This window comes from Amphiura filiformis, chromosome 18, assembly GCF_039555335.1.
Source record: "Amphiura filiformis chromosome 18, Afil_fr2py, whole genome shotgun sequence".
NCBI classification, from domain to species: Eukaryota; Metazoa; Echinodermata; class Ophiuroidea; order Amphilepidida; family Amphiuridae; genus Amphiura; species Amphiura filiformis.
The window spans coordinates 43,404,018-43,420,785 of record NC_092645.1 but is presented as its reverse complement, the minus strand read 5'-3'; the positions used below and the strand labels follow the sequence as shown (position 1 = coordinate 43,420,785).

The window sequence follows — 16,768 nt, the reverse complement described above, 5'->3', positions numbered from 1 at the left end:
AACACTGAATAAATTAAATAGGCCTAATCTCTTCCACATAGACAATTTAATACTACACCATGTATGTATCTTCCATAATGTGTTGTTAGGAAAAGAGATTAAAAAAGGCTATAAGGTCATCAAAGGTCAGGTTATAGGTCAATTGGTTCAGGTCAAATTCAGGCATCAATTCTGAATACATGTGATAGTCTATGATATCATACATGTCATAATGAGGCATTAATTTTGATATTTTGTCTGTTACTGGATATATAATGGAAATGTGTGAGGTGGATATACTAAAATACCTTGGGATGTAAATGGTGAGTACAATTTAGATTGCCTAGTTGAGATGGATTGGGCAAATAAATATAAAATAGTTACCAAAATCACAAAAATGAAGCTTACAGAAAACTACCTAATATGGTGGTATAGGTGACAAAAAATACAATCTTTTTCAACATTGCTGTAGTGTGGTTGTGATAACCTGTTACATATGGCTTAATTAAGTTTCAGTGAAATAGTGTCGCAAGTTCAAAATACAAAATATAGCTCAACATTGAAAATAGAAGCATTTTAACCGGTTCGTTTTTTGATAGTTGTGGAGCACCAAGTTCATGAAGTCATAAAAGAAATCAGGGACCACTTATTCACCATTTTTACATATCAACATTATTTCCCTAATGTGTTAGCAACGCATATCCAAAATTTTAACGAAATCCGTTGATAGTAAGCTGAATTTAAAACATCAGTGATGTACCACTTTTTGGCTTATACCATTAGAAGCATGTACGCGTCATTGATACTGATGCCACCAATTGAACGAGAAGATTTGCCCTTCATTTTGCATACCACTTTGTCCAATTTCTTTTTCTCATTTCTTCACAAAATGCAAAAAAATGCAAAAAAATGCAATGGGTGTAGTACCCCCTTAAGTAGCTACTATCACTTGTATCACAAAAAGTATCTTTATATTGACTCAATCAAACAATAGCATTGCTAATTTTATAAATTTTTACACACCCTATGTAATTATTTGTCTGTGTACACACCACGTAGTGTCTTTAAAGGCGACTTTGTAAATGTTATATTAGGGAGCCGTTGTTTAAATTTGTTTAATAATTATCATCCATTATGATTTGTGAAAGTTAATAAAGTCAAAGCAATATCAATCAATATCAGTGGTTGCCATTTTAATTGTATTCAAATCGTTTCTGCTTCTTGAGTTATCAGTTGTATATTGCATCTAAAAGCAGTAAAATTATCCCTTGATGACATTAAAATCTTCTGCTCTCTGAAATATAAATGCTGAATTTAATTGATTTGCCAAACCCTGAATATCGTAAAATTTTTGTTATGGACCGAATTAGGCTCAATTTATTTTCAATAATTGAAATTATATTTGAAGTTTTATTTTTTCTTTTCTAACAGGAGTAAAATAATCAAAAATTCTCCGATTTTGATCAAAGTGGGCTCAAATTATTCCGCTTGGGAAAACACATTTTAACCAAAATTTAGTTTGCCATACCTTAGGTGTTTCGTTACCCGGGTAAAAGGGAGAAAAGTCAAAGCCTATTGAATCATGTTAACCTTGTCCTATTTTGTGATGTTACAAAACACCTGAGATATGGCAAACTATTCTTTGTTAAATTGATTAAAATCAGAGAAATTTTGACTGTTTTACCCCTGTGGGCAATGGTGGCGACCAAAACTTGACATTTGACCTTAGTGCCTATAATTCCAGAATTACGTCTGAGATAGCGCAAACTATAGACCTATGAGAGGAATACATTGGTATGAGTTTTACCCAGAATCGACCGGTTTGAAAGCGGACATTTTTGATTGATGCAAATTAGCATTTTCCCCCTATTCCCTTTTTTGTCTTTTTTTTGGATCTGTTGTTGTCTTTTAGAGATACTTACAACAAAAAACATTGATGTTCCAGTTTTGTCCAAATCAACGTACATTGATAGGTCTTTTACAATGCATTTAATTTTTTACTTACACACTGGCAGATAAGGCGAACAAAACCCTGAAACCCATAAACATGTTTGTTTCCTGCAGCAGGTAAAAAGTCAAATGCGAAATGCTTTTTTTTTAAATGCATGTCTTGAAATGAAAAAAAAACCCTTTTTCGTTGCAAATTGGGCCGGTTTTGCATATACAGCGTGTCCCAAAAGTAACTTAACATTGTGAATTTGCCATATCTCGAATATTTCCTACTTCATACCAAAATGGAGAACATATTCACATAGATTGATCTTTTAGAATTATTCTGATACCAAAAATAACATTATTGATGACCCCTTGACCTTACTGTGCGACTGTGCATATGTGTGTATCAAACCCACAAAAGCAAGCTCATAATGTTCTTTGTTCAAGCACATGAACAATGTGTTTACATGAACAATTAAATAGAGTTGTTTGGTTCACTCACTGCACACTTAGGTACATTTAGGTAAGAACATTCATGGATTACATGGCCTAGCGTAAGCGTGACTGCTGTTTTAGATTATAATTAGAATATATTGACAATATTAAACTTTACTTTAAAACAGGTTAAGTGAAAATGAATTTCCTATAGATCAACGGATTCAGATGGTATGGTTCTTTGCCGAGACAAAGTCGGACAAACTCACTCAAGTAAAGTTTAAGGAACATTTTAATGTAAATTATGCACCCAGCCGAAATACAATCCAGCAACTAGTGCAGAAATTCCTATCAACTGGATCTGTTCGTGATCTATCTCGGGCAGGACGTGGAAGAACAGGAAGATCGGCTACAAACATCGAAGAGCGGTGGCGAAAAGCCCAAGACGGTCAGTACGTCGACTTCCAATGGAGAACAACGTACCGCGTACAACTGTTCATCGAATCCTCAGAAAAGATCTTAAGCAGTTTCCATATAAAATCCAGATAAAAAGAAAATGATTACGCATTGAAAACAAACAAACAATCGAACAAACACAGCAAAATTAAACAAAACAGATTTTAAAACGATAACACGTTATATCGTGTTATCACGTCTCAAATGACAAGACTTATTTTGCGTTTATAAAAGTGGGTTTTACGGTACGGTAGATATTCGTTAATTTCATGCCAAAGGGTCATGACCACATAGGCATGTTTGGTATCATAACATTTCTAAAAGAATTATCTACATACTGTGTCATTTTTGTAACAACACTATTAACCCAACAGAAGTTATGGCAAATTCACAATGTTAAGTTACTTTTGGGACACCCGGTACAAGCAACACCGTTTTGTTTTTCACTATGCTAGTTTGTTGTGTAAATGAGTGATATTTTCTCCAGTAATTTTTCACCACACTTGTTTGTTGTGTAATGTGCAAATGTTTACTCCAGTAGTGATTTTTTTATTTCGCGATTTTCCGGGGTTTTTTTTGTTAGTTTTTTTTCATATAAGTAAAAAAAAAAAATTTCGAATGCGCAAAATAAGCCGCCAAAACGAAATGCGCGCGCTACGGGAAACAAACTTGTTTTTATAGGCCAATCACTGTTGTATTGTTTTTTAATTTGAAAAAAATACAGAGACTTTGGTCATAATAATTATGCAGAAGAGTTCAATAAACTCGGGCAATAACCTCCAGTTAGATTGCTCATATAAGCATAATTGACAATTGTAGTAGAAGTCCTTCAGTGCCCAGAAATAGAACTATAAAAAAATGCAGTGAAAAAAGGACTCAAGTTACAAAATACAAGTTATGTGAAAATTGGGGTTAAAATTTGAAAATTTATCTGCAGACCACAGCGTTAAATATTTTAGACTAAAACCAATTATTAGTATTCTTTTTACAGGTATAAACTAACACCTCGTCATCTTTTGAATTTCTATGATCAATTTTCAATATCACGCGCTTGAGTCATTTTTTTCACTATCACCATGGCCCAAATTAAAACAAATTAAATTAATAAAATAATAATTGCTTAAATTAATTTACAGACTAAGTAACCCTTAATCATCCTGAGTAGCGTGCTTGTAATTTTCTTGATGCATTGTTGCTACGATACTAATGCATATTGCGTGTGCTATGTTTTTGTTTTGGGTCGCTCTTCTGCGAATTTTGTTCGCCCTTTCTATCATTTTCATAATTACTTAATTATCTACGATTTGCCATTATATCATACATTGAACGAATTTTTGTTCGTCTTTATAAATTGGATGCCTATTACAGTTTAAGGGATTGGGTAATACGCGGATTTAAGGTTTCTCTACCGGATGTCAATTTGTGCCGAAATTCCTTCCCACAATGCAATATATGCGTATTGCATAACAAAGAATATTGATCCACCTCCAAACTGTATCTATTGTTATGCAAAACGCTTATTGCATTGTGGGAAGGAATTTCGGCACGAATTGACTTCCGCGTACATGTATTTGCGGCAAATTTGACAGACATACGTAAGATGTATCGTTCCTTATTGAGTTATTACCGAAAAGGTCAAAGGTTAAGTTTTTGGCTCCATGGGGTCAAAAACATCAAAATAAAACGATTTTGACATTAAATATTAACATTTGAATTGTTTTATCAAAACGAACATTTGGACACAAATTCGGTCAAACGTGGAGTATTTTTATGTTTTTGATCCCCATAAAGCCAAAATTCGATCTTTAACCTCCTGGAAATAACTAAAAAACGGTACATCTTAGATAGGTCAAACTATATTATTTTCTGAATCCTTCCGACTAGAGGAATATATTGGTATGGGTTTGAAATTTGAAAGTTTGATAATCTTTCCTCGCCACATATTTTTCGTGTATCACATGATGTCAACTATCACTGATAGCAGTGCCAGACCTCCAATTTGAGGGAATCTAGCTCACTCACTAAAACAGTTGTTGAAAAATGTTCTAACCGCCGTGCATTAAATCATAACTAGCATTAACACGTTTCACTTATTAACGTTATTAGTACGCTCTATTTAGTAATATCAATAGAGCTATACGGAGTTTTACCTGAAATGTTTTGCAATGTCATCTCGCTAAGAGCAAAAGAGGACATAATTAATCCATTATTTCAGGCCGGCAACATTATTGTGAAATGGCTGTGGGAGATGGCTTAATATTGACCCTCCAGGCGTTGATGGCGTTTTTTATGGGGCGCATGCGTAGAAGCCAGTGTTATTTTGATTTTGGATCCTGATTGGTTAGCCGTAGCAATTTATGACTTAAAGTTTACACAGCAACATAATATTCAACATGAAAAAATGAGTGCACATTGCACAAGTCCCTACTCAAATATTACTGTTTGGCAGTTTTATTGATCGACGCTACAATTTGCGCGGTGTGGATGTGGAAAGATAATAGGATATAGCAGGAGTGACTTTTTTTTCATTTCCCTATCGTCGACTGTATGCGATACACGCTTAAAATAATTTCTTATTATTGGAAATTGCATGTTAAGAGGGGCATTTTGAGAGATTCAACCGTTGTATCCGTTTAAATTGGACTGGTATTAGGGGATATGACTAACATGACTAACATGCGCAGTGGGCAATGGCGACATCATTAACTGCTATGAGAAGAGAATTAACCGACATTTTTACGTTACAGCCTTTGGCTATATTTCACATTTGGAGATGATTGTGTAAACGGACTGGGATTTTGATAATGAAAATAATGTCAGTACTTTCACAAGACTGAGCACTCATCGTGTCGTGTAATCGCGAAAGCAACACTGAAGTTGCGATTGATTGATTAATTTTATAATTTACGTTCCTAACATGCAGATTCTGATTATCCATTGCAAACCGAAGTGTCAAATATTGCAACGATTCGAATGGTAAATCGTCAACAGGTGACTGCTACGGAGTTATCACTGACACATATAATCACGATAATTTGTTATCATTTTGTGTCAACTGGTTTTAACTTATGACCTTCAATCTGCACATTTGGTATTTGTTGCGTCGCTACGTTCAAATCTATAGTGTTAAAACGTACCTGCAATATCGCAAAGCAAACCACTGTGTTTACCTTCACAGTGTCTTCCGCGAGAAGCTTAAACATTTAAATCAACGCTCGGATGGGACAACATGTGTTACAATAGATCTGGTGCTATATAGGCTTAGATACCACATTATACTATTCAGCAAATTACTTCAGCGGTGTTCGTCTGCTCTGTCTGATTAGCGCGTAAATAGAACTAGGTCACGCGTTGCTACACAGCTTGACCAGCGAATGAGGTGCCGATGTGATGATGACGTGATTCAATTAGCCAATCAGAAGCACACTTATACGCCATAAACTGCGCCAAATTGGCAGACCGCTGAAGTTCTCTGCTGAAAACTATAGTAATCTTAAACAGTCAAAACAAGCGAGGTGACATCATCATGCAGTACAAAGAGTACGCCGTCCGTTTCCTTTCCACATCCAATGCTAGGAAAGAACGTCATCTTGTAGCATCTGATGAGAACAATGCCGATACAGCATCCTTGAGAAAGGCATCTGATGCTTCGACAGGTGAAAAACCAGCATCACCGCAGATGGGAGAGAATACACACAAATTGATGGTGAGTATCGTCTATTTTGTTTGGTTACCAGTATAATAGCTGATTCTGGTTGCGATGGTTATTCTAGATGTAGGATGACTAGGGTACTGCGTCTGATCCATAGAGCTGTATTGAGTAATATACAGCTTTATGATCTGATCTCAGTAATCTGCTGAGTCACTGAATGATGTTTAACAGCCTTTGTAATGTATCCTAAATAATTAAATTGTTTACATAAAAAGCTATTTCATGAAATATGTGAATCTACTCTCAAGTAATCACAATAATTAACAAAGTCAGTCAGGTCTATTATTTACTTGGGAAACCCAGATGACTGAAAAAAACCCAACTTGATGTGGATGTGGAAGAATGCGTAATCAATAGAATAAGGATTTTCTAGTTTGCTTAGTGTATAACAAAATGTAAAAATGATTTCGGGCAGATTGTATTTCTGTTGTGGGCAATTTAATGTGATTATAGTCTATGTGCCTTCAAGAAGAGGTACTTGCGAACCAGACATATTTGTTTTGCGTATTCAATATACATCCAATTATCCAGCTAGCACGCAAGAGATTCGGAGTAAATTAAAGTACGTATCTTTCCTAAAAAGGGAATACATTCTTCTGTTAACTTGCTAAAGTCTGGTTTATGAAACAACACATCTGTCAATGATGTAAGTGGAATGCATGTAAGTAAATGGTGAAACTATCACCGTTTTGAAAATTATCATCTTTGCAAGGATTTTGTACGCAAATGATGTATATATTACGCATGTGGTCTTCGCTGGGCAAGCTTCAAACAAGATATAAATCAGTCGTCTGGAATATTGAGTACAACACAACAATCAAGAAGAAGAAGGCTGCCGGATAAACACCATGCAGTTGTTGTTAACTACATGTATGCACACAACACAGGGGCACTCACATAGGTAATTGACCCGTACTAGTAGCGCTGTGCTGTGGGTATAGGAGATGAATTAGTTAGCGTCATATATCAAAAAGTATAAAAGCTCTGATTTAGTGATTTTAGTACTTGCTCTATGTTTCAATTACTTATTCTTTTCAAAATATCTGAATTTTTAATCCGGTACAAGCTTTAATAACGGGGGAGCATGCATTTGTATGAGAAAGGAAATCTACCATCTTATCCAAACTCCCGTGTTAATCCAATGCACATTTTGCTTCACCGGGCCGCCCTGACTTGGTCGCGTTTGGAAGAGGAGTGCCACCAAAACGTAATAGGTACACATTTAGTACTTTCTGTCAATCAAGTATGATTTATTGTCGGTGGAGCGCCTTGATGAGTAAATGATAGCAAACCAGTGAAAAATCCCCAAAACCCAGTCAGTGGATCTCCACCCGTACATGTCAATAGCGTCATTATCGATTGGATTAGTCGACCGTAGCGGACAATCCGATCGCTCGTTGGATTAATATTATCACGTGGTAAGAAATGTGCATTGGACAATCGATTACTATACTGCGCCAATAAAGTATCCTTACAGTTGGAAAAATAATCACAATTTCAAAACTGAACAATATTTGGGTAAATTTTTATTTTTAAAAGATGCACTATCTAATCCTGCACATTATGACACCATATTGAATCTAATGTGACCTCAAGAAGTAAAGTTACAAGCAATTGAATAGACGAAGGTCCAGTTTTAAAAGTGACAAACTGGCCTATACAAGGCGAAAAAAGATTCCAACAAGCGCAACAAAGAGACAACACAGTTTCTTCAATGAAGCGTTATTTAAAGCAGTTTTTATTTCAGTTTTAATTCTCTGTACTTTTCATAACTTTCATTTTATTTGTCAGTTCTTTTGTTTCAGTTTTCTTTTGTTCCTTTTGTATTAAATTAAAGCCAAACGCATAAATTAGCCATTCATCACTCTCAAACCAGATTTGTGGTCTGTGGCGTTTTGAATAGACCAGTTTGTCACTTTTGAAACGGGACCTTCGTCTAATCAAATGCTTGTAACTTTACTTCTTGAAGTCACATTGGATTCAATGTGGTGTCATAATGTGCAGGATTAGATAGTGCATCTATTAAAAAAACAAATTTACTCCAATATTGTTCAGTTTGGAAATTATGATTTTTTTTCCAAGTGTAAGGATACTTTATTGGCGCAGTATATAATGGTTTAGTACTGCATATTTCGGTTTAATCTTCACCAAGCGGGTTTATGGCTGAAAGGGTCACGGTGAATTTGCCGTAGACAAAACTGCACTTATGAGTAAACATTGTAAATCATTGTAGTTCGTTGATTGTATGCATTCATGTTTATATGCAAGAACATTGTCTAATGTTTTCCAGCAGTGTGTTTTGTTGTGCATTCTGAAGAGTTGTTGCAAAAGGTGCTTTTAGTCTTGGATCGTTGCGACAAGTAAATTGGTTATGTTGTGTGTCTTGGGATATTGTGGTTCGCGAATTGTGTAAAAGTGGCTTGTGAGTTTATGTACGTAGTGCATTCAAACACAACTCAACATTATGACAGGGCATGCATTATGCAATGTTCTATGAAATAATGCGATGCATGTTTAGTTTTTATAACTTCAATACCATTAGAGCTATTAAACTACAATCTTGGAACAATATGTACATAAGGCGACGAAAAAAAGAAAACATGTTCTACGGGCTAACGGAGCTTTCAAGTAGGATCGGTCGGTCGGCTTTTTTTTTTTTTTTTTTTTTTTTTGAAAATGACCCAAAAATCACCAAAATCTGTAAATAATTTGCAATTTGAGAAAATACAAAAAAAAATGTTCCTGAAATTTCCGAAATTTGTGTCGGCATTCATTTGTACAGGAAAATTTTTTCCCCAATTTGTTCAAAATCTGGGTCGGTCGGGCCCGTAGAACAGGGTTTTCGTTTTTCGTCGCCTAATAGGCCTGCATGTAAAATATAGGAACATATCACAAAAAAGTTATTTTATTATGTTATAATAACAAAGATTAATTTTTATAAGGGTTGACGTCCCCCTAAAATCAATATAATATAGAATCAAAAATCTTTTTATAGACACAGACATTTTCCATCGTCTGTAATACAGTGAACATTCTTGAAAGTGTGGGGAATTCCCAAAAAATAAATAAATCTCGACTGCAATATTATTCCTCATGCCATAACCATGATAACACACAAATCTTGCATGTACTTCGAAAGGGGCTCCCATTTCTCATGAAATAGCTTTAAATTTTAAACAAAATTAAATGATCAAATAAATTATTCAGGGCACATCACAGTAGTTACCTACTGTGCCAGTTGTAGATAGTAATATGTCTGCATGCCCCCACCCTGTGAATAGGGAGCGTAAATGGAAAACTTTGTAGACAAATAAATATACGTTGAAAATCTATTGGCTTCTTTTTGTACCTATTATTATGTTCATGTTTTCTTACAGTGCATGATCAAGTGGCCATTGGAGGAACTGATTCGCCAAGTCAAATCTGATCCGAATATTATTCATTCTGTTGATATACATGGTGCAACATTGATGCATGTCGCTGCTAAGAAAGGACGTACTGACATCCTGGAATATCTTATCGACGATGGTGCAAGTAAGTACATCAGCTATTTGTTCCAATGCATTGGGCTAAGATAAAGGTCATACATGTATTTTTACAGGCCGAAGTGCCCATCTATCTTTTGAAGAGATTTTGGGCAAGTCGACTCCGTGAATAATGTTGTTGTGGGAGTCCGCTACTCTTCCCGCACAACAAGTACAGGGTGTCCCAGAAAAGAGGCCCCTCATTGCGCCCTCTTTTTCTCCTATTTTAAAAAAGTTGATCAAATATATTTTGGTATGTAAAGAAACTTTGAGTCGTTAGCTTTAATAAACCAAAACAATTATATCAATCGGCTCACAACTTTTGAAGATATGCTCTTTTAAAGAAATGTGCCCGTTTTTCACTCAACTTTTCAGAAATAGGAGAAAAAGAGGGCGCAATGAGGGGCCTTATTTTTGGGGGACACCCTGTATGTTTACCATCCCAGCGCAACACAAGCCCGTACCCATTTATACACCTGGGTGGAGAGAGCCGATAGAGGTAAACAGCCTTCTCTAAGGGCACAAGGGCACAACAAGGGCACAACAACACCGGGTTCGAACCCGTAAACCTCCGATTATGAGTCTGAGGCCGTGCCCCTGATAGCATTTTTCTATTCCATATGAAATCCATACCCCTACAGAAGCTTTTGGAAGCCATGACCTTAAACGTCCACAAAGGGAGTGAGAATTTCAAATGGGTTTATTGAATGGGTGACTAAATTTGAACTCTACATCCTCTGTGTGGGAGATTAAGGACGTGTCTTTCACAGAGGGTGTATGGATTTCCACTGGAATACCACATTACGTTACTTCTGCGTTAAACAAAATTTCACTTTCACTTTAAAATTTGAATGTGAGGTTTTTTCACTGAGGTGACAGGTTGATATATAGCCTTATAATCACCTTACTGACCCAGGTGAGATCAAGAATTACATTGGATAACCATGTGTAGCCATGTTGTTTTTATATGAAATGCTCTTCGTCCGAGACCATTTGGTTGGATTGTTGATTTGAGGGGGCGTCAGGGTCTGTTTGTTTGGGTGCATGTTTGTTTCCTTTAACTGATATCTTCCCATAAGTTATAATAATCATAATAGTAGAAGCGTTACGACTGGCACTCCCCCATGCCCGGTCTACGTTAAGCTGGCACAACCATTTCTACAAACATTTGCCTCTTTCAAGAAATGCATTCTGTAAGACTTGCGTCTTGAAAATCCTTTTGTAATGTACAATATTTGCTCGAGCCTTTTTTTATTCAGATCAAAGGAATTATCATATCTGTCCAGGTTGTATGAACATCCGAAACAGATCACATAACCATGGAAAAAGACCTTAACAGATTAAAAAAAAACCCCATTTTCATCAATCACGACCGATTACATTAATGGCAGGTTGCATTTTCAGACATGTCCAAATAACATGCATTTGAGGTCGATTTGTAAGCACTGCCGGTTGTGGAGAGTATAATCATTACAAATTGCGCATAACGTCAAATAATATAGCTCGTGTTGGCACTTAAAACAGGCGGCGGATGACATGATCGAGCCGGCAACTTGTGAAACCGCCCGGCCTTATGTCATTTTCCAATATAGTCGGTTAGTTTTGTGGGGTTCATTATCGAACCCCAACGGTTTTAGCTTGTATTTATATTATTCATCAACATAGGCCTATTTGTTTGTGATATTTCAAGCGTTTTAAAATTTCAAAATAATCATTCAATTACGAAAATTTACTAAATTTAGAGAATGCAATGCGACCACCACCTGCTTAAAACTGACCTTATGACGGTATAGTTAGCTTACTTATGCAATGATTGATAACCTATTAAAAATTAAAATCTTTTATATAGATTTCAACATCGGAGCATACAGTGACAACGTGCTTTTACATTTGTTATATAGTTGATGTATGACTTTACATGAGATTATGAAAACACGTTTTAGGAAATGAAGAGGAGGAAAATCAGAAAAACCTAGTGTACATGTATAAGTCAATATAATCGCAAGCGACCAGCCGACCATGCATAACTTTGAGGCTTAGAGGCAATAAATTACGATTACTAAGCGAATTGCTTTGTATTTTATTACTGTTCTTTCAAACAACAATGGACAATTATGCAAACACCTTCAGGGATTTGGAATGAGCGTTTTGAGCGTTTGGACAGTATTTGTTGTGGGACATGAGAGCACATCAGACATATCGAATTGCATTCTGAATACGAAGAATGTCTTTCTGATATCAAATAATTTTCATTTTTTGAAATTCACGAGATAATACAAATTTTATGACAAATTATTAAAATTTGATATTTTTCACATTTTTTGATATATAACAGTCCTCGAAGTAAATTTTATAAATCGAATGACATATTCTTAAAGTGTATGTAGCTGGGAGGAAAAGCCGACGATCAATTGAAAATTTTGACCTTTCATATTGAAGATTGATTTTTCCCCCCCCAAAAGACCTCATAAAGTTTACATCGAGTACTGTTAAATATCAAAAATATCAATTTTTAATCATTTGCCATAAAATGTGTATTACATTGCGAATTTCAAAAAATCCAAATTATTTGAAATCAGAAGGACATTCTTCGTATTCAGAATGCAATTCGATATGTCTGATGTGCTCTAATGTCCCACAATAAATACTGTCCAAACGTTCATACCCCACCCCTTAACAAAGGCAACATTATTCAGTATGTTCCCCCAATAATAGGGGCCAATTAATATTTTTTACACTGGGGAAATTGACGAATTTGACATAATCCCTCGCGCGTTCAATCAAATTTAAAATGTGTGCTTCTCCATTTTCTTTTGTTGTTGAAAACAGGGTGTTTATAAACCGAGGATTGAAACCGAGGATCGAAAAACGAGGATTGGAAAACCTATATATAAGGTTATATACCGAGGATTAGAAAACGAGGATTCTTGTCTATGTATTTTACCACAGCCTCGTTTTCCGATCCTCGTTTTTCGATCCTCGGTTTTCAATCCTCGGTTTATAAACACCCGTTGAAAACACAATCAAACTAATCGTATTCCTGGAAAAAATCGTATTCCTCCTGCATAAATAAATGCCTCAAATTTTCAATATTGTTCGGTTCTAATAATACCTTTCATGCGCGTATTTTTTTTTTTTTTTTTTTTGGGGTGGGGGGCTTTGGGTGCGCGAGCCCCCCGGGGTAAAAGCAGGGGGCGGCCAAAACGAAGGGGCGGCGGAAGAAGAAGGGGCGGCAAATACAGGGGCGGCCAAAACGAAGGGGCAGCAAAAAGAATTAGTAAAGAAAAAAGGGCGGAAGAATTTGAAAAAGTACCAAAAATGTTTTTTTTTTTGCTCTTCACTTTTCAAACCCCGAAAAAAAAATTGGGTCAACCTTTTCGGGCTGTTGGGGAATTTTCTTCAGCCCCCCGGAGTAGGAGCGGTCACGGTACGTCACTGCCTTTTCAGCTCCAAATTATATTCAAAATTACTTCTTCATACCTTAGGGGCGGTGCAATAATTATGAGCCCTGCCCCAAGAAAGATTTTTTGGCAAGCCGAAAGGTGTTAGGCAAGCAATTTTCATTTGTCACGTTAAAACGGGGAGGGGGGAAATCGATTTTCAGCACACCTTTATTGGGCACCTTTTTAATACAACGCTTTAAGGATCTAAAATGAGCGTTTATTGCGTTTCGACAGTATTTTTTGTGGGACATGAGAACACCTCAGACCTATCAAATTGCATTCTGAATACGAAGCATGTCTTTCTGATATCAAATAATTTTCATTTTTGAAAATCACAATATAATACAAATTTTATGACAAATTATAAAAATTTGATATTTTTCAAATTTTGATATATAACAGTCCTCGAAGTAAATTATATAAATCTAATGATATATTCTTAAAGTGTATGTAGCAGGGAGGAAAAGCCGACGGTCAATTGAAAATTTTGACCTTTCATATTGAAGATATGGATTTTTTCCCAAAAGACCTATTTTTTTTGGGTGTTTTGGGAAAAAAAATCCATATCTTCAATACGAAAGGTCAAAATTTTCAATTGATCGTCGGCTTTTTCATCCCACCTACATACACTTTAAGTATAAATCATCAGATTTATAAAGTTTACTTCAAGTACTGTTAAATATCAAAAATATCAATTTTAATGATTTGCCATAAAATGTGTATTAAATTGCGAATTTCAAAAAATCAAAATTATTTGATATCAGAATGACATTATTCGTATTCAGAATGCAATTCGATATGTCTGATGTGCTCTAATGTCCCAAAATAAATACTGTCCAAACGTTCATACCCCAGCCCTTAAAGGGTTCTAATATGATGCAAAATTTCTTGGTCGCTCTGCTGGCATCATTTATATAGACCGTTGCAATTTGGGTTTCTAAAAATATGGCATGTGCAGGGGGAGGGGCAAAGATATTTTGGCAGGCCGAGAGGGGTGTGGGGGAAATTTATGGATTCATAATTCAGCCCCTTGTCATGTTATCTGCTTTCTTCACTCAGTAATTGACGTCAAAGACGTTAATGACAACACACCATCTCATTGGGCTATATATGGTAACCAACCTGAAGCTCTCCGTATCTTACTAGATGCTGGAGCCGATATGACGATCTTAAATCATGCTAATATGAATCTGATACATGCTGCATGTGATTGGAATAAGCCTGAAATGCTTGAGGTAGGTCCTGGTGGGAAACTAAATGTATGTTCCTTAGGATGTGTGGCTTTCAGTTTAGAACAAGTCATAACAAACATTGGGATAGGCGATTTTTCAGTAGGCCAGGGTAACCTTCTTTGAAAGACTCCTAAGCTACCAATCTTTCATAACACAAATAAGGCTCTTTTCTTAAAGGGCTCTTTTCGGAGCCATCGAATCTTTATAAAGTAGTTTTGTAGTTAAAACAGTAGCTAATCTCTACCTATAATTGCACTTTCTTGATATTTACGTAGGTTTTGGCAAGTTACAAAGATTTTGATCCAAATGTGCCTGGTGACCATGGTATGACACCTATTCACTTCTGTGCAGCTAGAGACAGCGACACAGCAGCCAAGAAATTAGTAAGTCAAGTGTGTTATTCAATCTTTAAGTATGGAATTTTGTTTACAATAACATAATTATGAAAAGATTTGGCTAAAAAACGATTCTCTTATAAATGCATCTATGCAGTTTCCACCTCGATACACCCAAGTACACAGATAGTTCCAAGATTTCCAAGCACAGCGAGTCTAGCCTCCACTCAGTCTGTGGAATATGAGGCATTTTCTGGAAATTAGGAAAATTAAATTAAACCGATTTTAATAGAGTAGACAAAGTATACTGATCAGCATGCCTTTTATTTGAAGCAAATCGGATATAGGGTTTCCACGATAATCATTGATTATTATTAAAACAATAAGATAAACTGGCCTCAAAAAGAAACTTATAATTTTTCACAAGGACATATCTTAAAATCCTGCCCATAAAAATGAACAAAAATTACACACAGGATTACTTCAATACTCTACTCTAAACACCTGTCAGTAACCAAGCAGTTGTCCAACTGACACAACAGTAAAATGCACTGACACAGAACAGCTTCCGGGACCACATTCACAGGCGAATAATTGGAACCCAGCAAAAAAAGGGGGAGAATGCGTTCAAGATCCTTACACAACTCACAGGTGATTATTTCCAAAGAGTAAATGGAATAGTGTGGAACGAGGTTACTTCTGCTTTTCACACACTTTCTTCAAGAAACGGGTCTTGTTCCACACTATTCCATTTACTCACAGATTTCTTGTGTTGGGTGCCAATTATTGGGCTGTGAATGTGGTCCAGGAAGCTGTTCCACGTCAGTGCATTTTGCTGTTGTGTCAGTCGGACAACTGTTTGGTTACTGACCAGTGTGTTTGAAATATTCCTGTGTGCAATTTTTGTTCATTTTTATGGACAGGATTTGATGTATCACTTATGACTAACAAGGCTCATTAATATGTAATTTGTTGCCAATATTTTGCTCAAAATCAATGTATAAATGTTCAGGGTACTTTTATTTTGCATACTTTGCCTTGAACCATGGTAAAAGTATGTATTATATTGTATAGCCGCTCTCTAATTTGCATATTTGCATAGTTATTGAACTAATTTGAATAAATGCTAAAATTCGTCTTTCCCGACAGTTGGAGCTTCAGGTCAAGCTATGTATACGTGATGATCATGGTGTGTACCCAGTGCATCGTGCCGCTGCAAACGGCTCCACAAAAGTCTTGGAAATTCTACTATCAGAGGGTAAAACACTCCACACAAAAAAATATACAACCTTGATCCATTTTACACTATATTGAATACATAGAGTCAAGGATATTGAACATAGAAAGAAATATCCATTTTGTTTGTAACAAATCATTATAATAAAGCTTTGGCGAGGTACTAGGTGTGAAAAGTTTGACTTTATTCATACGTGCGGTTCATACGTACAGATTGTCCATTGAAATGTGTGTGATGCAATTGTTTTAAAGTGGCATTTATGCGCAGGTTTATAGTCAATATCAAAAGCATGATTCTTCTTCTTCTAATCGTGTCCACACATGCTAGACATCTCGATTCGTTCATTCTCTCTTTCGTTATTTATCTGTTTATTAAATTCATATATATTCCCATACAGGTGAGAAGTTAGGCTGTACTCGTGCAGACCAATTCCATTTAAGGACAATGAGAATAACACAGTATTACATTCTGCCGTGAGTG

General features: G+C 35.9%; 1 protein-coding gene across 1 annotated transcript; it reads left to right on the top strand.

Annotated features, from left to right (window-relative positions):
- Positions 1–6,082: 6,082 nt before the first annotated feature.
- Positions 6,083–16,765, top strand: LOC140139176 (uncharacterized). The gene is made up of 6 exons (XM_072160956.1): positions 6,083–6,511; positions 9,895–10,051; positions 14,544–14,719; positions 14,992–15,099; positions 16,201–16,309; positions 16,686–16,765. Exons 1-6 carry the CDS (start codon positions 6,332–6,334, stop codon positions 16,763–16,765), a joined length of 810 nt encoding a protein of 269 aa, XP_072017057.1. The 5' UTR covers positions 6,083–6,331.
- The last annotated feature ends 3 nt before the right edge of the window (positions 16,766–16,768 follow it).